Source organism: Poecilia reticulata, linkage group LG21, assembly GCF_000633615.1.
Source record: "Poecilia reticulata strain Guanapo linkage group LG21, Guppy_female_1.0+MT, whole genome shotgun sequence".
In the NCBI taxonomy this organism is placed as follows: Eukaryota; Metazoa; Chordata; class Actinopteri; order Cyprinodontiformes; family Poeciliidae; genus Poecilia; species Poecilia reticulata.
The window spans coordinates 10,728,434-10,752,093 of record NC_024351.1 but is presented as its reverse complement, the minus strand read 5'-3'; the positions used below and the strand labels follow the sequence as shown (position 1 = coordinate 10,752,093).

Below are 23,660 nucleotides of genomic sequence, written 5' to 3'. Positions count from 1 at the left end.
TTACATCCTCATCATTGTTATCTCACTAAGGCAGGGAGATAAGTATCCTGAAGTGACATTTTGCCACTTTAGGATTTCTCTTAAAGGTCTAAGATGCTTTGTGAATATTGATATTTTTTGAAAGGCAATTCTGTTTTCAAAGTCTTCATAATCCATTTTATTTAAGGTTTTGGATTAGTGTGGTTTTAATTTCCTTTTTATTTTATTTGATTTTTTTTTGTTTTTTATTCTGTATATCTAAAATGTCTTCAAAGTATATTAGTATTTGCAATATTTTGCCACTTCCTTTCATATTAGTATTAAAACAACATTATTGACTATCACAATAATTTCTGGGACAATTTATCGTCCAGATGTGACAGTTATGCTGACTGTTATGTTCTTTATTTCTATCCATTGTTTTCGTGCACACCTTCTGTCTGTAAGCAGAAAATTTTTTACTGTAGGTCAAACAACACGAGTCTCTAACGGCGGCTTTGTTTGTTTGCAGACGGTGCGTTTCAGAATGGCACAGCTGATGGACGGTGCCGGCAAACTGAGCTGGGTTCTCCTCAAGTCTGTGATGCGTTTCACCTTCATGTTCTTCAACAACTGTGTGGCCATCCCGTCCTACTGCTTGTACCTGCTGCTCCTCCAGCCGCTGAGAATATGGGACAGCTCTGCTTTCTGGCACATCGAAGGAGTCATGTTCAAATGGCTGCTGGCCATGGTGTCTTCGTGGGGCTGGATCGCGGGCTACACAGGTGAGGCGCTTTGACGGTACCGAGGCGGATTCGCATTCTGTCCTCTCTGGTCTCAGTTTGCGCTCGGTCTGCTCGCGTTCCAGGTTTGTTTTTGCTGAAAAATACAAGCGCATAGATCGAAGTCACTAGCAGGAGACGGACAGATGGCTGAATACAAATGAGATCGATGACGAATGCTGATTCTACGTTTTTTTTTGTCAGGTTCCTAATTATCTAAGTAACTAATTTCATTTCACAGCAAATATTTTCATGATCAGGTGGCTGAATGTAAAGTTGTTGTTTTCTGTTGGGTGAATATCTTGAAGTGACCAGGGCAACTGTGGTGTTTGGTTGCACACAGCGGAGAGCAGAATGCTTACAAATTGCTAAGAGGGAAACATGGAGAGCAACAAAGCTCTCTGATGAATAATTGAATGGTTTCAGCATATAGAAAGCAGTAGCATTGAGATATGTTCATAATTGTGTTAAAGATCTTGAGACTGGCTGAATCATGTGAACTGTGACTTTTATTTTAGATGATCAGAGCTCTTCTTTCTTTGGGTGTGTTTCCTGTCGCTCTTAAATACAAATTCTGCTCCCTAGCACATTTTGATAATGCAAACAAAAATGCCTCTCTTTCATGGCTCAAAAGCAGAATGAAGGGTTTGGAGTGGCCTAGTCAAAGTCGAAGCATAAAATCTGAATGAGTTGTTGAAGCGTGACTTTACACTGGCCTTTCATAATCGAAAAACTTCAAGTGTGACTGAATTAAAACACTTCTGCAAAGTACCTTTATAATGATTTTCTTAAAATAAAGATTATAAATACTTGATGGCAGTTGTTGCAACAAGCGTGTTTCAGATTTAGGAGGTTTTACTCTTTGACATGGCACCTGGTTCGCTGAAATGTCTTTTTATTCACTCAAGATATCCATCCATCCATTTTCTTTACATCCTTGTCCCTTAGTGGGGTCGGGAGGGTTGCTGGTGCCCATCTCCAGCTAACGTTCCGGGTGAGAGGCGGGGTCACCCTGGACAGGTCGCCAGTCTGTCGCATACTCAAGATATCTTTAAATTAATTGAAAATTTGCATAAGAAACATTTAAGTGCACCAAGACAGAAAAATAAAAGGGACCAAAAGCACTTTTTAAATGAACTTTAGTTGCTTGACATGCATGGTAATTGTGTTGCTTCATGACCCACCTTTTAAAAGGTGAGTGGTGGAACTTTGTCACACACTGTAGTTCTGTTCATGTTTAGATTTTGAGCAACGCTGGATTGGTTGAGCACAAATGATTCAGTTTGAATGCATGTATCGTTACTTCCTTACTGCCAAGGGAAGGAAATGATGTCGCGTTGATGACACACCAGGGATCCGCAACTCCTAAAGCTTACTGGAGTCTTAATGTGCGGCTGGGAAAAATGGTTTTTGAACCACTTTTCCTCTTTGTGTCTTTCAACCAAAGTCTTTAAGTTGATCAAAGATGCAACAGTCCAGTTTTAAAGAGCGATTGAGAGATCTTCACTGATATTTGATGAGCAGATACGATACATTTCTGAACGGAAGAAGTGAAATGCAACTATGATGAGGATTGAATTCTTACAAGGTAAGGTCACATGCTATTTTCTTCACAACGCAAACATGTGATGTTGAATGTTAGACGTTGCTTAGCTGCTCTGACAGATACCTTGTTTGTGTTGCTATTAGATATAACGAAATGAACTCTAGCCAGGTGGGATAGCAAAGCAAATATTGGAGATTTAAGTTGTTCTGAATAGCTTTGTTTCAAGCAAAACTTTATCTTTACCCTGACCTTATTGACCTAAACAATGTGTGAATATCAGACACAATCAACTAACATTTGCTCTGATTACTTAATCAAATCTTCAGTGCAAGTCAACATTAAACTCCTCTTTCTTGCCTTGACATATTGCTAAAAAGTTGAAGTTAAATCATGTCAGCTGGAGTAGCAGAACAGTGGTGCTTTGTAAATATCGGATAACTCAATCGGTGCTAAATGGTGTCTGTCAACTGTGTGCACTATGCTCTGAATGTTTAATGTCAGTGATTAAGAAAGGAGGTGAATGCACTTAAAGTCCTCCGTGTTTATCACTGGATGGTTCTTCAACTTTAACTTGAAACTCTACCAAGAGTTGCATCCTGTTTTCCTAATTAGACGCAAAGTGGTGGGAGAATGAGTCTACACAGGCCTCTCGTGCTTCTTCTCCTGTGGGCATGCTATCAATGCCAGTTGTGGGGCGTAGCTCAGCTTTCAGTGAGTTGGGTGGAAAATGTAAGTCATTCATTCATGTGTAATATAACTGAGCCTAATCAGTGTTAAGACGCTTGCTTGACAGGAGGAGGACCCGACCCACGCCTGGCAAACATTGCGTCACATCAGAAACCTCTTCCTAAGCACGTACTTTTTTGATTTTTGCATGGAAGCTAATGATATTATAATGTCACCTGGGAGACGTTATGGGAACATTCACTCCAACCCTGTTTAGTGTGCTTTAATCAAACTCCAGTTCGTTTGTTTAGAAAGTCTGTTTTTTCTTTTTTTTTTTTTTTTTTTTCTTTTTTTTTGGTGGTGTGAATATGTAATTAAACTCTGATGTGAACCAAAAAAGAAATCGTACAACTGCTAAAATCTGAGGCTATGCCAATTTTGTTTACATTTTTCAAAAAATGAAGTTGTTCTCCTGTCTTCTTTTGAGATTTTCCTGTTGTTTCATTCAGTGGTTCTTGGTGTAGCGCCTCCACAGGTGAGGGGGTAAACAAGTTTTTCTTCTGGTTTGGTTCATTTGACATGCAGTGTGAAAGTGACCCGTACCTGCTTGAGATGTAAGAAATGGTGCAAACAAATGGGTCGCAGGTAGAACCAAGTCTAATGGATTATCAGGTGTGAAAACACCCTAAGAATAAATAACCAAACAAATTATAAACTTTCTCAAGAGACATGCCTAAATCTGCTGTCGTTGTGCCAAGTTTAATCCAGGTAATAAAGATAAAGTATTAGAAACTCTGTTGGACAATGAGTTGTATTTTGACCTCGTTCTCAATGAAGTTGGAAGTTTTTTTTCCCCCTACCGTTCAAACATTCCACACTGCAGTGGAGCACATAACGTGAAGCTAGCAGAAGGAAGATTTCAGTGTATTTTGCATGAGTGGGAGGTCTGTCAGACCTGTGAACGAAGATCAAAGCAATCACTGAGCACCCAGGCATCGCACACTTGTTTTCCAGTTAGGAGTTGCATCTCCTAGTCTTTGATCATACTGGTAATGGTGCTTGCATTGGAAGCAGTGTAACATGGATCTTAATCTCCTTGCATATACATACATTTAACCAGACCTTGTGATGTGTCTGCAGCCCACTCAGGCTCATCTTTGGCCTCTCTTTATCACCTCTGGGTTTCTGGCAGGACTCGGACTAATTATTCCTCACGTATTCATTTAAACAAATCAGTGAGTCACTCTTTTTGTTGATTCACAAAACTCTTTTGCTGTTTTATTTAACATGTTTGTTGAAATCACTATTTTCTTTTTTTTTTTTCTTTTTTTTTTTTTTTTTACAGGACAGTTCATAAATAATTTATAGATTTCAAACAAGTAATCAAATCTTTACCTCAGTTTGACATAAAACATTATCTTCCACACTTTAAGTTTGATTTGAGTGACTTTCTAGATCTGGAGAAGTGCAGCAAAAATAAAACAGAGCAGTACTGGGTAATCTCAGATCTGTGGTGTTCGCAGGGGTTGGTGACCAAAACCACCTCGAGTAGCTGAAACTTAGGAATACTTGGGACCCGCTAAAAAATACTTATAACCACCTGTATTAGTAGTTTATACACCAAATATATCTTAACATGCAATAAAATGCACAGTGGAAACTATCTTACCAATACTGCAGAAGCTAACTGTCATTGTCTTTCTTATTTCTGTTCTTGGCCAATCAAAGCCAAGGAAAATGAATGGTGGTCCTGGATTGGCTACTTTAGAAATTCCAGGTAATAGCGTGTCACGCAGCATTGCACCGAGATATTTCAGCCCCACAAGCTGCATTTTCTTTTAAATAATTGATATGTGGTCTATAAATCTACAAATTCGCAAATACTGAACAATGAATAGGCGAGGGTCCACTGTACAACCCTCTGAACTTCTTTATTTAACTTTAAGCATAAATGAAATTATTAAAAACACAAAAGTAAAGGTTTTTGACAACCTGTGGTATTTCTATAATAACAAAGAGGCTTGCTCTTGCCAGGTTTGGGGTCAGTGGATACAAGATGGAGTGGTCAAGCTAAAATGATGGGTGTTGATCATGGTTGATCATGTTTTTAAATAACATTAGTTTACATTTTAAAACCTGTCACTAAATTAAACAAAAGGCTTCTTGTGTGTTTTCTAGGCTGAACTCTTGCAGATGTGAAAAAATGTTCAAAACTTACATAAATTGAAAGCTGATGCAAAACCAGTAAGATCCTGAACAGACAGCTTTCTGATCTGGTGTGGAGAGAGAGTTGGTGAACTAAAAAAAAAACTGAAGATGTGCTGGAAGATGAAAAGATGATTGTGTTCTTATCTAAAAAGAACACAATGGACAACAATCTCTTCTTAAGACTCTGACACAACAGAGCGTTTTCAGTCAGAGGCTTCTTTAGAGCTGCCACAACCGACTGCTACAGGAAATCCTTGCCCACAGCTGAACCCATTTTAAATAACTCTTTGATAAAACTTTAATAATTTACCTTTAAGATTAATGAAGTGGCTTGAATTGAGTCCAGGAAATCAGTTTTGGTGGTTGAAAACCTGACTGGCATCTTAAACCCAATTATCATCTCGGATTAATTGCTCTTTTGACCTTTATGGACCAAGGATGGTCAGACTTAATATTTTCTGGCAGTAGAAATTAAAGCACAGAGTGACTCCTCCTTTTGAAGCGGTAACAGACTGTGCTTTTTATTTGTTAAAGCCTCCATACACCCACAAAGCGCTACCAGTCACTTGGCTGATCAGACCTAATCACTGGACTGTGTAGGTGGGGATAAATCATATCTGACAGACATTTCCTTGATTATTCCCCCCCATCTCCATTCTCCGTAAACGAATAATTTCTAAAGTTTATATATTACACTAAAGATCTTTGCAAATCAAATGTCCTGGTTGTAGATTCTTCTGAAATGTTTTAACTGTGTCCAGCAGCTTTGTATTCTTGCTCTAGAGGCTTCTACATATGAAAAGTAGGCTTCAGTTGCTCGGTCAACACACTTTGATAAATGTTTCATGTGGCTTGTACATGAAAGCTTAGTGTAGGCTGATTGTAAGTCATGTCTCCTTGTACAAGTGAAGGAGTGAACCACTTTAGAATAATGGCCCCGCCGCTCATGCTTGGTTGAGAGGGCGATCGCATGAATGGGAATTAACATCTCTTTTGTTCTGAGGTCCTGGTGAAGGAGGGGGGGCTTAAGCATGATGCCCTGATGTTAAGAAAGCGCAGGGGGGGGCGGGGGGGCATTTATGAGAATGAGTAGAGCATTATGTGGGAAATCTATATCTCACTGGCGTGGCGTGGATGGATGGCACCAAATTGTCTATACGCAAAACAATGACGGAAAAAGACCGAAGGCCATGTTTGATGCCTTGACTCCAAATTATTAAAGTAGTTTTTTTTTTTTTTTTCCTGAAGCCATTCAGAAGTGGATTTCATGACCCAAGTTTGCTTAAAGTTATGGTGGTAAACTGATGGTTGGACATGGTAAAGAGCAACATTTACGGCATTATTGGTTCTTTTGTGATCTCCCGGATGTGTTAGTTGCCCATTTCTGAGGTTATAAGCTTGCAATACTCATAATAGCAGTTAAGATCTCATGCTTGCTCATTAAGGCTGCACTGTCGAGTCATCCATCAGCTTCCAGACTTTTATTTGGAAGATCCAAAGACACAGTAGTGGTTAAAACACCAGGTTTCAACTGTACTTTTAAGGGTGCGTTTACACTGGTCCTGTATGGTCCGCTTTAATCAAATTCTAGTTTGTTTGCCTAGAAAGTCTGGTTCGTTTGAAAACATGTGAATGTGCAATCAAACTCTGATGTGGACCAAAAAAATCTAATTCTGGTCCTCCTACAAACCTAGGTGAACTCTGGCATGGTTCGAATGTATATGTGAATGCCAAGCAGACGAGAAACTACTCCACAAGCAGGAAGCGGACTACAGTGCAGGGAATTCTGGGCAACTACAACCAAAACAAATATGCATGTCTAGCGATAGTGTGAGAAATGGCTTGTGCTCTTTTGCCAAAGACAAAATCGCAATCCTACAACCGATAAAATGTAATGGCACTACATTTTTGTCTGCATTTTGTGGATCAGGTTTTAAGCTCGTTTTGTTCAGAGGCTTTCATGTTGTTTCCTTCAGTGGTCCTTGCTGCAGCGCCACCACAGGCGAGGAGGTGAACAGTTTTGGTTTGGTTTGTTTGACATGATGCAGTGTGAAAGCGAATCACAGTAGCTGGAAAAAGTAACAAATGTTGCAATTTTGGTCCCCAATTCAACTGAGTCTACCAGACTGTTAGGTTTGAAAACACCCTCAGACTGCATCTAATTAATAGTTGTTAATTAATTTGTTTCTTATCTGTTCTTGAACTTATTTAGATCACAACATGAGGTGTTGCTTTTTTTCTCCATTAGATCATTTACCCTACTTCATTTTGTTTGACCGGTTCTACTTTAATCTAGCAGTAGTCAGGCCGGGTTTGGACAGTGAAAGTGAAACACAAAAATGTGGTTAACCTCAGTTAATTAAAGATTCAACAAGGGCAGCCAGTATCAGGCTGGTTTCGCTTGCTTTTCCCTTTAAGGAATAAAGTCTTTATTTGGAAAGCGCTGTTTGTATTTACTCAACGTATCTTTTTTTCTAATATAATTCTTGTTTAATTATCAAGAACATTTAGGTGTGATACATAACAGAAAACAAATAAAATCTGTAATGAGGCCAATACTTGTCCACATTACTGAATGTCCAGATCAAAAGTAATCTGCTCAGAAAACAAAGCTAGTTGTCTTAGAACAACAGATTTATGTTGCTAAATTATTGTCACTCATCCTTTGAAGCACTATTTAAGTATTGCTTGCTATATTGTTTGCTAAAACAGAAATTTCTGTAGATCTTAATCTATATTGAAGGTGTTGATAGAAGTAAGGCAGTTTTGTCTCCTGCTTTGGATTTATATTTTCTGTGTAGAGTTTTTTTTAACGCTGAATGTTTCTTAAAAACCCCCAACAAAAATCAGATTTTAATATTTTTTTACAAGGCCTTAGATGTAGATGATCTTAATCCTGTCAGACATGCAGTAGATTGTTTTCGTCTTGCAATAAAAATAGTTGCCTTTGGTGACCTTCTTTCTGTCGCGAATGAATCCAGACTCATTCTTGGCTTTGTATGTTATTTACATCAGTTGGATTGGAGGAGTTGCGCGCACTACGTTTGTCAGAAAATACTTTGAAATAATAGCAACATTCTGATGAGTCACATTTCCCGTTTCTGCCTTTTGAACTGAAGTACCAGCAGTTTAAATTTCTCATTTGAAATATTTACAGCTTTGACAAAAGATCAACGTGATGTTTTTTTTAAGACACTGTTTACCTCTAAATTGATTTTTTTGCCATTTAGTTTTTTTTGTTGTTGCTTAATTGAATGCTTCAGAATGCACTTGAAAAATAGACTGTCAGAAGAATGAAATATATTTCAAAAGACCCTGGTGTTAGTTACTAATTACTGAATGGCAACATGTTTTTTGCCATTCAGATTTATTTTATTTTATTTTTATTACTGAACTCATTCATATGTGGGTTTAAAGCTGGTATAGGGGATAAATAGAAACTAAATTTCTGAATTTTTCTGAACCAAATACCTGTAAATATGTTTTAAGGATCTACATTTGGTTAAGAAAAAATCTGTCCATATTTGATAATTTTTAAAGTGTATTTAACTTGCCAAAGAAAACATATAATAAACCAGTTTGTTTTAGAAGCTGGTATAATAAGAATGAACTTTAATTGCCTAGTTTATGTGCATAAGTAAGGTCGCTGAGGTTTCTCATGCTCCCAGAATAAATACAAATATAGAAGTGTATAGATATACAAATATAATGCATAAATACAGTAGTGCTGATCTTTATTTTAATTGTTTGAAAATTGGAGCTAAAGTGAAACTGGTCCCAGGAGAGTTGTTGCCACAGTGTTATAAAGTGAGGGAAATAATACAGTTCTAGTGATCATTTAAATTGAAAGTGACAAAAAGTAATCAATATTTGCAAGAACGCTGTAAAAACTCTTGTTTCCAGTTTGCCACAGCAAACTGGTAGAAGAAGGTGGTCTGCACACAACAACTACATTGTGTTGGTCTGTCACAGGAAAAACAAAAAACAAATACGTTGAAGTTTGTACAGTAAACATTGCATCCAGCAGCATTAAAGCTTTTTATGACTGTGATCACATTCTCTGCTGCTCTTTGCCAAACATTCTGGTGTGCTGACCTACTGCCAAGGTCTGTCACAGTTTTTCTGTCAGAATGACCTCACAAGAGCATCGACAAATAGAAAGTTGGATGCGTTTAAAGATTGTGAAAGATGTTTTTGAAAAATGCGGCCTGATGCTACTGGAGGGTAAGGACAAATGGGCTACTGTTAGGTAGTCATCTGCTGGGATGAGTTTATCTGAGCGTTGTTTCCAACTAAGTTATGCCATATAATGTCAGTACAGTGATAAAAATGTAAATGTATGAACCTAACAGAGCGTGTAGTGTGTCTAAGGGATTATTGGTATGTTTGGGGAAGTGTCCATCTCCGGTCAGGTTTATAGCAGGAAGTCAATTCAGAAATACTTTTTTCATCATAAAAGTTCTTGATGTGGTAAGACTGAAACAATTGGATGGATCAATGATAGAAATAATTAATTTAGATGGTTTACTGGAGTATGCAGAAAAGTAGATAATTTGCTGAAAAAAGAAATGCATTCAGATCAGTAATTAAATCAAAACTGTACAAAAATGTTTATGCATTTTGGATTTTGGATAAATGCCTTTGTCGCTTTCGTCTTTAAATATGTTTTACCCAAAACTCAAGTGGCATAGTTTTAGCTTCACCCAGTTCAAATTCACTAAAGGAATGTGATGTAATTGCATTTTAGGCAATAAAATGTTTTTCTTACTGAAAAAAATAATTGAATTATTTGTTTATTTGCATTTTTTTATGCATTTCTAACATTGTAAAAAAGGCTTAAATGGTCAACAGGAAAATAAGCAAACATCTGGAAATTTTCAGTAGATTGGTAGAATAATTTGGGCTGCACAGTGGTGCAGTTGGTAGAGCTGTTGCCTTGCAGCAAGAAGGTTCTGGGTTCGATTCCCGGCCCCGGTCTTTCTGCATGGAGCTTGCATGTTCTCCCTGTGCATGTGTAGGTTTTCTCCGGGTACTCCCGTTTCCTCCCACAGTCCAAAAACATGACTGTCAGGTTAATTGGCCTCTCTAAATTGTCCCTAGGTGTGTGTGTGTGTGTGTATGGTTGTTTGTCCTGTTTGTCTCTGTGTTGCCCTGCGACAGACTGGCGACCTGTCCAGGGTGTACCCCGCCTCTCGCCTGGAATGTTAGCTGGAGATGGGCACCAGCAACCCTCCCAACCCCACTAAGGGACAATGGTGTAAAGAAAATGGATGGATGGATGATAGAATAATTGATTACTAAAATGATCGATAGTTACAGCCCTAATTTGAGTCATTTTCTGCTTCAGTGTGGATTTAATGTTTCATTATATGCAATGTGTTGATGTTCTATCCATTTTGATGCCACGTCAACCTTCTCATATCTGGTTTATAATTTCTCTTAGAAAAATCAACTTAAACATGCAGACACAGCTAATACTCTATGCAGTAAAAGCAGAGAAAAACATTATTTTTAGCTAGTGCATATCCAGGAATCCTCATTTGAAAATAAAGCTTTATAGTTCAGTGGGGTTAATGACTCGATGCAGTCTGCTGTCTACTGCTGCCAAATGCTCATCAAGAGGAAGGATTGCTGTAAGCATGAGCTGGAGAAAAAAAAAACACATTTTTAATATCGATATGGATCAGTTTAATAATGTAAAATATCTCATTTGACTTTAGTTTTAGATATGCTATCTGAAATCCAGATCTTATTGCGACACTTAATTTTTCTTCCTGCAGAAACAATTGACACTTAGCTTCTTTGTAGCTGCTGCTGCATAAAAAGGAAAAACAATAAGAGCGTTGATTTCTGGTTTTCTCTGAACACAAATCATTGGTTTTCATTAAGTTGACTCGGTTACCAAAAACCAATGACTTTGTCGGGGAGGAAATAATCTCTCTTTGTGATGGTTTCTCTTTATGTGGAAGATGAGGAAATGTCACGATGTGCTGTCTGTTTACAAGAGGAGATGGGTGTCAAGGTCAGTGGCACAACGTTTAGCTGACCGCAGATACCGGATTAGACACCGTGCCTGCAGTGTTGCTGTCATCCCGTCGTGATAACTGTGTCATTTCTCAAAGACAATTTCCCTAATGTATTCTATCTGACAGATGACCCAACTCGCCGATATCATTATGCTTCACTCTCGCAGCAGTGGCGTGTTGGAAGGCATGTTCTGTATGAAGTTACATTTTCTTAAGGGAACGCACACTTCATGGACTTTGTTTGTGTTTATCTGCACTCTTGATATCTGTTCTTGTGAGTGTTTGTATGTTCTGCTTGGAGACGGGAGGTGAAACAAAGGCTGAATGTCAATCATGTGTCTCCAAATGAAGAGAAACTGCTTTTCTGAAGACATAAAAAGTCCATTTGATGAAAAAATACAACAAAGTGGGGCGGAAATGATTAATTGGGACGAATCAATTATTCAAATAATTTTCAACTAATTTAATAAATTAACTGGAATATACAGACCCTATAAAGATGATTTGCTAAAGAACAACACAGTCAAAGCCGCAATTAAGCCAAAATCTACATATTTTTCATTTAAGGTAAAAAAAAAGCAAACAAATCTTTGCCTAGAAATATTTTCTACTCAAACTCCTCAAGTGGCATCGCTTTAGCATAACCCAGTACACATTACCGGTATGTAAAAAGACAAACCGTTTGCTGTCCAATTATCAGTTAATTCAACAAATCAACAATTCAAGCAGAACTGGCTAAAGGAATGCTATGTTACTGCAATTTAAATAATGAAATATTCATTTTGTTTGAAAAGGAAGTTGAATTGTTTATTCATATCCGATAAAGCATTTCTAATTCTGCATAAAAAAAGAACAAATACGAGGTGGGCTTTAAGTTTCTTCTGAATCTTTCTCTCCCTACGGGCCTCCCAGACAGGAACTTCAGTCCTCCTCTGCAAATTAAGGTCTTACTCACATTTATAACATTTGCATTACACAGCGCTAGAACTGGTCAGACCTGCCCTAATTCTTCGGATATCACCTGTACCAGCTGGAGCCTGACTGAATCTTCTCACCTCCCTCTTAATATGCAAAGCTGTTCAAGTGTTTAATTTGCAATAGCAGCTTCTGAAGTTCCCTGGTGGCTTTGGTGTGGTCATCAGCTCAGCTCTTATGAGCTGTGTTTCAGTTGTTACAGCTGCCATATGTAGCCCATCAATACTCTGATAGGAGAGAGACGGTGTTGAACTTGGTTGTGTGCTCTGAGCAGACGCCTGACAGCGCAGATCAGGAGAACTGTAGATCCAGTCCTGTTAGTGCAGATTGACACGGGGCATTGGGTATGTGTGAAGTGACTGAAAAGACTATACTACACAAATACTTAATAATGTAGGATACATTTTTAGATAGATCAAGGGTGTTTTCACACCTGATAGTTCGGTAGACTCGATTCAATTGGGGAATAAATTTACAACAATTGTTAGGAATTCCGTTGCTGTGGTTTGCTTTCACACTGCACTGTGTCAAACAAACCAAACCCTTTGAAAAACCTGTTTCCCTCTTCGCCTGTGGTGGCGCTGCACCAAGAAACACTGAAGGAAATGGCATAAAAACCTCTGAAGAAGACACTGGGCACAAATTCCTTGTTCACAAAATGTAAAGACGAATGTGGTCGGATACTAAGAGTTGTAGGATTTTTTGTTGTTTTTTAAAAGCTGCTTGCCATTTGTCCCACTAGTGATATTCACTTGTTTATTTTTAGTTGTACTTACCCAGAATGCCATACGCTGTAGTCCACTTCCTGCTTATGGATTGGTCTCCAGTCCACTTTGTGTTCACATATGCATTCAAACCGCACCAGAATTCACCTTAACCGAACCGAGACCTAGGATTTCAGGCAGACCAGAGTTTGCTTTCTTGACCGATTGCGCATTCACACCTGCCGAAGCGAATCAGACTTTCTACGCAAATGAAGTAGAGTTCAATTGAAGAGGACTTAACAGGACTGGTGTGAATGCACCCTAATAGAAAACTGGATGAACATTTGTCACAACAGTTGACGCTGTGTTTTATGTCCAAAGCCTTCACACAGACACAGAATAAGTGTGCATTTAAAAAGGCCTTAAAAGAATTTGAAATGGAAAATAGCCTACAAGTGGAGGCTGTTCAGAATTGCTGTCATGATATCCACGATGCATTCAACCAAGATAAGCCTGAAAGCAGAACACAAGATGCTAAAGTTACTAGTTACTGTTGATGTGAAAAAGCCTGCCTGCTCAATAAGATCGAGACTGCTCGATGTTAAATTTTATGGTTCTTTATGGTTGTGTTGCATCTTCAAAGATTCAATTACATTAATGCCCGTTTCTGTTTTGTATTTACTAACGATTACTTGCCGGTTCATAATCTTAACAGCATCAGTCAGTGACGCAATTGCATTTTCCACTGAAGCAGGTGGCGCTGTGCTTAATGTCATTACGAAGCCATTATTGTTTGCTGTTGTCTACTGGACGGCTGCTGTAAATGAAAGTAATAGACATTTTGTTGCATAAGAGAGAACAACTCTCCCTCTTTCTACTCAACTTCCCAGCCGATGGTGGGAAACCCATCAGTATAAATCTGTGTGGGAGCAGCTTGCACAAACAGGCAGTGCCGTTTCTCTGTCATTTTGTTTGAACCTTTTGGAAAACAGAGACTGGTGATCATAAAATGTGCACACAGATCGTAAAGTGGCCAGCTGGATCTGAGTGTGTGGGCGGCTGCGGGACATCCAGGTCCACTTATGGGAATTTCTTTGTTTTAGTAGACGATGTTGTTTTTTTTGTTTTTTTTTGTGTGTGTGTTTTGTTGCTGCATGTCTGGATCAGTGTTTCTCATGTCCCTTATTCTTATGTCACCTAATCCACGCTTACAGTCTCTTGCATTTGAATGACGTTATTTGTAAAATAAAAGCGAAATGAGTCATTTCTGCATAACCTTTTTGTCGGCTCCTGATCAGTATTGCTTTGTGGGGAAGGTAAGGCCTCCATGTACCTGTGTGCTGCGTGCCTTACTCGATCTGCCTGTTCTTGGCCTAGAGAGCTTCAGTTTGCAGCTATATTTTTTGCTCCCTGCTATTTTTATTTCTTTGACAGTGAACAAAGCTGCAGTTCTGCTCTCTGGTGTACATGGATGCCTTGTGTTGATTCACAGAGGAGGGAAGCATTATTCATGCACATGCAAATAAGCCTCACGTCATGTTGCTGCAACATTCTGAGCTAACGTGCAGCTTTTCCAATAGATATTCAGGGATTTCCCATTCAAACGCCACTGCTGATCAGGTTTAGACTTACAGGGTAATCACTGAATGTCTAAGAAGTTATTTGTATGCTTTCCCAACAACAAACTATAATGTTAAAAGTCATCCCTTGTTCTACTCAGTGGTCACAGATAAAAAAGTGAGTATGCTACCATTTCCTGAAACCTCACTTCTCCTTCCTCATTTCCAACCACAGACCAACATGTTGTCATTCAGCATGAGTCAACATGCATCTTCATTAATGATTCAGCAAAGCAAAGAGCATAAAGTCGCTGCGCACATCCATAATGCTTCTGGAGGAGTTAGTTCGAACACATTTGTCGTCGAATTAGATTATGTAGAATAGTCAGGGTGGGGCCTGCGAACCCAGCAAGGTCCAGTAGGAAAAAAATAAAACTGTAGCGGTCTTGTAAATGTTACCTGAAATGCACTTGTAGAAACTTAAACGCAGCTTTTCTAAAGACTCGAAGACGGAAGAAAACCGATTTACATGAACTGCTTTAAAACAGTTTCCACTTGTGTCATAAAAACTTTTGAAAAATCCAATAAATAAAGCATAATTTTCTGGAAAAGTTAATTTAATATAACATTTTGGGGTTCAACGATGTCTGGAAAAACCTGTATGGTTTTAGAAAAACAGAGTACACCCAGCTTGTTCTGTTGAAAACATTTTTGGTGATGAGGTCCAGATGAATAAAACTTGGTTTTGTAGGAATGTACTGTGCTTATCATTTGTGCAGGGAGGACATGTATCAGCAAACATGTAGCAGGCTAGCATGTTGTCAGAATGACAGAATGAGGGCAGGTGTTGTAAGTTTAAAGCCCTATGCTTGTTGACGGAGACAAGTGGTTTTTACTGTGTATGTACTTAGGAAAACACACCTTTCAGAGATATTGATGAAAGGAAACGCACCCATTGTTTGACTTTTCTATGTTTGAACTAAACATCTAGTCTTTGATAAACAATTTGACGGTTTGAAGTCCTCCTTCAAACACTGAGACTGCCCTCCGGTCTCATGAAACTCTGTGATCGAGCATGGCTGAATCGTGCAGCATTTTACACCTGTAAAATATAGATTTCTGCACCTTCACCATTAGTTTTAGCCTTAATATAGAGAAGGATACAGTCATGATACATTTCAGGAGAGAAATGGAGTACAGATGCATGCAGCTGCCTTAAATGACTTAAAGCTCTTAAAACCCAAAGTCGGTTTTTGAGTTATGCTGCAACTATTTAATATTTTACTTTATAAACCTGCTGAGACACTGCTTGTGGATTTTCCTACTCCTCTTTGCTAAAAACGATGCAAGGGCATCTCTATAAGACGCAATTTGAATTTGAACAGCAACCTGTTTGCGCAATTTGGAGGTGGGATCACCATTTTACAAGGAGCAAATGGTCGTACCGATCCATAATTGTGTGTTTAAAATAAATAAATAAATAAATAAACGGGTGCAGTTCCTCACAATATAAGGTTGGTTTGAATCTTTAGTTCAAGCATTTTGGTTAATTTCACAAACTCAAACATTGCTGCCCTTCTTTGAATCTACATAGTAGGATGGGAATAATGTTTTAGCAGGTTATTGACTGATATTTTAGCACAGAAATATAAAAAATATTTTACTAATTGATACTGGAATAAAACTTGTGTTTTTGTGTTTTGTCTTTCAGTCACAGAGTGGGGTGATGATGTGCGGGACATCTCTGAAGAAGAAGCCATGGTCATTGTCAATCATCAGTCCACTGGGGATGTTTGCACTCTCATGATGTGCCTGCAAGACAAGGGCACGGTAAGACATCGAGGAACAGAACCGTGTCAAAGCTGCAGAGGTGTGATGTCGATATACGTAAAGAGCAGAGCAGCTGCTGTAATGTCGCTCCCAGCAGTTCCTTTAGCCGTCGTTCCTGTTGCCTCGGACTCATTTTGCATTAGACTCTGAGCCACACCAGCTTTAAACTCAACGGGTGTTGTTTTTGGAAGTGAAATGAGGGTAAATTTCCAAGTACAAATGTTTCTTGGATGAATGATTTTTACTGTTTGTTTAAAGGCTCACATAAAGTAAACAGAGGACTTTCTGGGTAATTCAAAGAGCTAATTTCTGTCATAATATTCCTGCTGTTGAAGATGATTTGTTCCTTACAGCTGGATGCCTCTGTTTTGGAAGTTTATTATGGTGTAAAATAGTTGCGTACAATTCTCATAGAGGCGGCTATCTGTCAGATGTAAGCTGGTGTTTCAGCAGTTTCTTTCTGCAGTTTATTCAGCCAAATCTACCGAACCTGAAGAAGACTCTTCTTTGAATTATAGTTTAATCGTTAGTTTAATGAATCTATTTTTTCCCTTTTACTTTGTGCTTTTTAAGGCAATAAAATGATTACTTTCTTATTTAAAAATACATTTATTTTATTTATTTGCATCTTTTTAAAGTATTTCTAATATGGCATATAGGTTGATGGTTAAGTAGTTAAATGAAAGATCTGTAGAAAGTGCCTATTTTTTTTAATCTGATTAGTAGAATAATCAATTACTAAAATAATCGGTAGCTGCTGCCCTAAATAAACTGATACTGTAACTTGTTGGTCAAGTGCATTTAAGTTTAATAATGCTGGGTTTCCATTGGTTACTTCTGTGCTGTTGTTGTTTTTTTGTTTTGGCTGGTTTGGCACTGGAAGTGCCGAGTCACACTGCACAGACATGATCATGATCCATCTCCACCGCTGCATGGCTGGCCCAGTTTTATCCTCTTAGCGAGGGAAGGCCAGTAAGCCGGAGCTGCATTTGTGCAGGTCATGAGGGTGGAAATACTCAGGAGGGAACGATGTTGGTTTGCTCCACTTCTGAGCGAAAGAAAAAATGTAATTGTAACAGATATTTATTGTATTTATTTATTTATTTTTTTTCAGGTGGTGCGGAAAATGATGTGGTTGATGGACCATGTGTTCAAATACACCAATTTTGGTGTAGTGTCCCTGATTCACGGGGACTTCTTCATCAGACAGGTAAGAGAGCCAAAGTGTTAAATATTCTTCGACATTAATTCACTGCCTCTCCTCCGTCCTTGAGCTGACCAGCCTATTTTTCTGGCTGGTGTCTCGCCCCCTAAAGGCAGCAGCAGCACTTATCGCTGGAGAATAAAATCCTATTTTTGTCCCCGTAACTTGTCAACACCTTGTTTTTCTGATGGTCGAAGGATTAAAAGCACAAACCTCTGGGCCACAACACACCACTTGTAACCCCGACTGCTACAGGCTAGTTGTTACTGCCTGTCTCAATTGTGGATTAGAAACCCATCCGGTTATCGCTGCTGGTCAGGAGATGGGTGTATTCCTGCAGCTCTGGTGTCCTGAGAAAGAGAATTGCAGTCGACAGTAATGTGTGAGTGCGATGGGGGCCCCGCTTGGCCCATCTGGCTCCGTCTAGACAGCTGAACATACATATGGAAGCACCACGGCTCCTGCTAGTCAGGGAATTCATGGAATGTCGTGGATGTCTTTGTCTTCAAGACAGACTCAAGTATAGCAAGCATGGGTGTTTTTTAACATTAATTTTTTATTTCTATTTTAAATCTAATCTATTTAAATTTTTTTGGTAGCAGATTTTTGCTTGATGCTAATCAGCGAATAAGGATGCTTTCACACCAGTCCTGTTTAGTCCGCTTTAATCAAACTCTTGTTCATTTGTGTAGAACGTCCAGTTTTTTACTCCAAAAGCAGGTAGTGGAATATAGCGCAAGGCATTCTGGGTAAATATAACCAAAACAAACACGTAGCAGAAGTCACTCATGATCTTTTATCAAAGACAAGAGAAATCCTACAACTGCTAAAATTTGATGCCACTTCATTACTGTTTAAATTTCGTAAAGCAGGAAGTTGTCTTCTTCAGAGGTTTTTAATGTCGTTGCATCAGTGGTGCTCGGCACAGCACCACCGCCAGGTGAGGGGGAGAAAGTGTTTGGTTTATTTCACAAAGTGCAACGTCAAAGAGAATATAGAAATACAATAATATGAAATACATCCATGTGTTATACCAACCAACTTGTTATTTTACCCTTTTCAGCAGGGTTCAAGCCTTAATTAGAGAGGTCAGAACACGACATCTGACCCTGTTATTCAGCCCATGGTAAAAATATTTACTACAGTTGACAGATTTGCTTTGTGTAAGCAGGACATACTGGTGCCAGCACCATGTGGACATGTTTGCAATTGTTTAAAAAATGTTCTGTGCTTGCAGACCCCATTTGCCCTCTCAATATTCAATCTACAAAATGCTTAAATTTCATTAAATCAGAATCAGAATGTGTTCACCATGCTAAAAAGAAAACACCCGAATAAAACCTGTCATCTCTCACAGTTTGAGCATGGCGGAACAGCATGAGAGGAGGGAATTAATTTTTTTCTTTTTAGGTCATGGCAGCGCTTTGCTGTGGAATTTCACATCAGGCACTGTGCCGAGGGTGAAGCCAGACGGGCTGTAGAGGAAAGTCTGAGCGATCGCAGACATTTCTGCCCTTCTCCTTCTTCTTCTCCTCCTCCTCCTCCTTTTTGTCATCGCCCCCTTTGGCATTCTCATGTGTAAATTCCTGACATCTTTCCCCAGAATGCTTCACACATCCACTCAGCAAGCAGCTGCCCCGGTCACCCAGAGCATCTGCTGTCCACTCATGACTGGCACGAACGTCTCAAACATTGTTACACACAGCACAGCGGCACATGACCAGAGCACAGCGAATCTCCATCACTTATTATTTACATATAAAGAAGATCAATAAATCTCCCTGACAAGAAAATGTTCGAATGCTTAGTTTTGCAGCATTCAAGTTATTTGTGAATGTACAGTGCATCTTGAAAGTTTTCTTATATATATTTTTGGCCCAACTAGTTACTAGATTTAGGTTAAAGTTAATTTTTCACTCAAGGTCATGTTGGTTGAGGTAGCTTTTTTTTTCTTTCTTTTTTGTATTTATACAAATTTCCTGATCCAAAAACATTTAAGAGTGGCAAAAAAGCAAAAACAGAGTTGATCTACAAGGAAGCAGCTACTTTTCCATATGACTGTACTTTTGAGTTTAATAAAATTTAAGGTAGACCTTTATGGACACACTTCAAATCAAAGCTATGATGTCTATCAAAGAAATGGCAGCTACGGTCAATGTGTTGAGAAAAACACAAAAGTATAAAAACCTAATTGGGAACCACTAAGTCAGAACAGAAATGGCTGCATCTCCAAGGATAGCAATATTTGCTGGTTAATTGTCAGCTACCTTTCACACAGGTTTCTTACTGCAAGATCAAAACTGAGTTATAGCAATAAAAGTAGTGGATGCTGCTCCTTTTTGTTTGTTTTTGCCACCTGGCAGCATTTCTGAATACCCAAATTTATGTAAGCGAGTGAAAAGTGTAGCAAACCAATAAACTGGGTTATAGTAAACAGTTTGTATCACTTAAAAAAGAGATTATTTAAATTAAAATACATTTTTAACTCCTTTCTCCACATAGGTCAAATGGAACCAGCTCCTTTTGTTTTAGTTTTGTATTTTTTCCCCACTCTATAACCGTGCTGAGTGGAAAATCTTTTGGGACTGTCCTGTGTTGGTTTTAGCTCAGCTAAATGTTGGTTAAGTAAACTGATTAAAGCATGTAGCAGCTCAGCCAAAAAACGCTGAACTGTTTGTACACTTCAGAGACAGTTGGCCTAAAATCAGAGCAGACCAGCTGATAAATTAGTCCCATCACAACCTTTGCATTTGCTGAAGAGGAAACGGGATTTGTCTGCAGAGAAAACTGCAACGTGTCTTTAATGAAGTGTCAAACCTGCTCAAACTTGTCTGCTACATGTTCACAGGTTTTCCTTTCGGTTAAATGAATTGTCATTTCACTCCCTAACTCTGGTAGTGCAGTAGTTGTGTTGTATTACATTACAGCTGCACCGGCAAACAAATGTGCACACTTAAAACACGCAGAGCTGCACGGCTGAGCTAATACGTTTAAAATGGTGTTTGACCGTGGCTAACTAAAAATCAATGCTGCTGCTCCTCGTCCCGTCCTTGCTACTGCACTTATCGTTGTCATGGTCGTCATGATTTGCATCCATTTCGGACGTGGCATGACAGCTAAGTTAGATTCAGCAATGTTTGCATTTCTTTTTGTTGATTCCGCTTCCGACAGGAATACAATCTACTTAAATTATAAGATTTTGACCCAAACTGCCCACACAGGGTTATTACAGTCTGTCTCCATCCATCCCTTGAAATCATCCCTCTGTTTGTCTGTCCATCCTTTAGCTCTCTCAATTAAATCCGTGCCTTGTGGAGAAATATGCTGCTGTAAACTTATGGTGAAATGTTGTATTTAAACATGTAATCATAAAACTCTTGTTGGATATCGCTATGACGATATTGGTTCATTTTCAAGGCTCTTTTCCTTCTTTTCATTGGCCTCAAAAAGTGAACATCTGCTTTGGACATTGAGGGCAGAGAAAGTCCATCCAAAAACCCAAATACATAATTGACAAGCAGATTTAGTTTGCATGGCTCCTGAAATACAATATACAACCGAACGTGGCGTCCGAACAAGGCTTTGTGATTGTGATATTGCACACATAGACACTGCAGTGACACTTGAGAGTCGATATAGTCAGTGATGAGATCATTTTTGCAAATCTGCCAACAGCAGAGCTCATTTTTTTTGTTTATCTCTTTTGCTAACTCAGAAAAGGTTTAGCACACTTGGCTTTCCCTAAATTAACTTTTCCGAATAAATTCCAAAGTGTTAATTTACTTGGCTGTTTTATACATTTTCAACACCTGTGTTCAACTTTTATCGACTTCTTTCTGCTTTTATTTTGAAATATCTGAATGCAGCAATTTCAGTTTCCTTTCTTCACGTTCTCTTTGTTTTTTTCTCCTAATAACATTTTTTTTTAGCGCTAAAGCTATAGTGCTTTAGCGAAATATGCTGCTGTGTGATTAAACTCTTGTTAACACTACATTTACATTTTTTGAAATTTGTTTTTCCATCAGGGTAAAGCTCACAGAGACAAGCAGCTGGTCTACTTGAAGGAGCATCTAGAAAAATACTACCACAGCCGCGACAGGAAGTGGATAGTGCTCTTCCCTGAGGGCGGCTTCCTCAGGAAGAGGCGAGAAACCAGCCAGTTGTTTGCAAAGAAAAACTCTCTCCCTCACCTGACCCATGTCACGCTGCCTCGCCTGGGGGCCACCCACGTTATCCTGAAAACCCTGTCGGCTCAGCAGGAGAACGGCAGCGTGGGCAGCGACTCCGGGACCCGCAACCAAACAGGTAATGGGAATATACAAATATTTTTTGCCCCCAACAGTTAATTTCCTCTATGAATATGTTTTTCCAAGCAGTTGAAATAAATTTTCGGAGATTTCTTTTTTTGTTTTTTGGGAGGGGGATTTTCTTTTTTTTTATCCTGAACTTCTCCCTGCGCACAGGGCTCTGTCGTTTTCGATCAAATGTTGTTCAATGTCTGCTGCAGGGCCGCAGGAAGACGCATGCAGCATTAAAACCCCCCTCCTTCATTGTTCCGCTGTTTTCCGGGAGTTCTGCTTTTAAATGAGAGGCGACTAGTTGCAAAGATTGCCAGAAGAGGAGAGAGGTGGCATGGACTCAGCTGCCAGGAATTGCATCAATGTTCCTGAAAAACCCCAGTGGTGATTTGCAAGAGAGTGACTTTTTTTTTTTTGTGCCAAGAGACCAGCCCTAAATACAACCAGAGAGCAGGAAGATAACAAAGCAATTAATAAGAAATGGTTTAATGATAGTTGTCTGACTTTCTTTGGTACAGTTTGGATCCACAGGTTCCGTTTCTGCCTTTTTGAAGTTGTTCTGTTTAGTAAAAGTGTTAAAGATACTATTTTGAGTTGTTGCTAGCAGTGAAATGGAGAAACCTCGGATTGGCGTCATTGAGAACGTGGCTTGGATTTCTCTGGTTTTGCTAACGCAGCTTTGTGTCCTATAGCCTCAGCTCTAACAGCTACATGTCGTCTGTTTGTCCCTCTGCAGGACAGACTGTCCTTCCAAGAAAAATAAGGGGTTTCTTGCCATTCGGACTAAAACAGAAACCTCACAGAAATATTCTATTATTTGTCTTGAGACCCTCATACTTTGTAGTGAAAGTCTCTGAAGTAGTGAAAGGAGTCCACTTGTGTGTAATTCATGTCTAAATGAAAGCAGTAGGTCATTAAAGGCTTTGGAGGTTTGCTGGAGAACATTTGTGGACTAACAGGATTATCAAGAAGGAGACAATTGTGGCGAAGTTTAAAGAACTTTTAAATAAATCATTCGCACTCCGAGAGCTTATTGAGGTTTTGTTGAAGTCGGTGTACGTTCATGTTTAATTTAACTGCAGTAGATTCATCAATAGCTGCGTTTCCACTACAAATCTGCGTAAAACATTCTCAATGTTCCGTTTATGTTGAAAATACACAATTTTGCAATTGCAGTGTTTCCATTAAATAAAAAACTCGCCTAAAATCACATTCGAATATGTACAATAATTCATTAAAAAACACGCCGCGGCATCAGCCTCCTACCACTTCTTGTCATCTCTTTAATCTTTTCCGCCAGTAGTAACATCAGGTTGTTGATCTAAATGGGTGTGTTTTTATTAAGTAAATTTATTTTTGTAATTCCAATTTACTCAACTAATTGGTCAATATACTGTGAATAAATAGTCGAGTCCTATTACACATCATGTTGCTTTTAGCATTTTGCCTCCAGATCTCATCCCAGTTCTTCCTTCATGTGTCCGTCTCTGGTACAGCAGCTCAGAAGAAGAAGAAGAAGCGGCTGCGTGGGGGCTTGTCCTTCCGCTTGGATTTAGCTCACTGTACATGTTGGAACCGAGGGCAAGAAAAGACTCATTCCCAGAAGCGCGCTGTGCCCCGCGCTGCTCTGTCCTCAACGTGTGAGAGTGCGTCTGATCAAAGTCGCTGCTCTGCCTCACTCTGACCCTCCCTGATGCTCTGCAGAGGTGCCCTGAGCTTGCTGACTCACTCAGAGACAAATGGGGCCACTTGGAGAAAATAGGATTTGATGTAAATGTGCGTGCCGCTCCGCTTCAGCCACGCAATGTCATCCAAGCTAAATGCTCTGCTCAGTGCGGATATAATGCACAGGGGACACTTTCTGCAGAGAGGCCCTGCCAATAAGGTCGACGTGTGATGATAAA

General features: G+C 39.1%; 1 protein-coding gene across 1 annotated transcript in view; it reads left to right on the top strand.

The window, feature by feature from the left end:
• Nucleotides 1-23,660, top strand: part of lpgat1 (lysophosphatidylglycerol acyltransferase 1) — a 47,554-nt gene that overhangs the window by 4,046 nt on the left and 19,848 nt on the right. Inside the window, exons 2-5 of the mRNA XM_008397527.2 lie at nucleotides 491-743; nucleotides 16,136-16,254; nucleotides 17,369-17,464; nucleotides 21,484-21,763. Of these exons, the coding sequence (XP_008395749.1) occupies nucleotides 506-743; nucleotides 16,136-16,254; nucleotides 17,369-17,464; nucleotides 21,484-21,763 (733 nt within the window). The 5' untranslated portion in view covers nucleotides 491-505. The remainder of the gene's footprint in view (nucleotides 1-490; nucleotides 744-16,135; nucleotides 16,255-17,368; nucleotides 17,465-21,483; nucleotides 21,764-23,660) is intronic.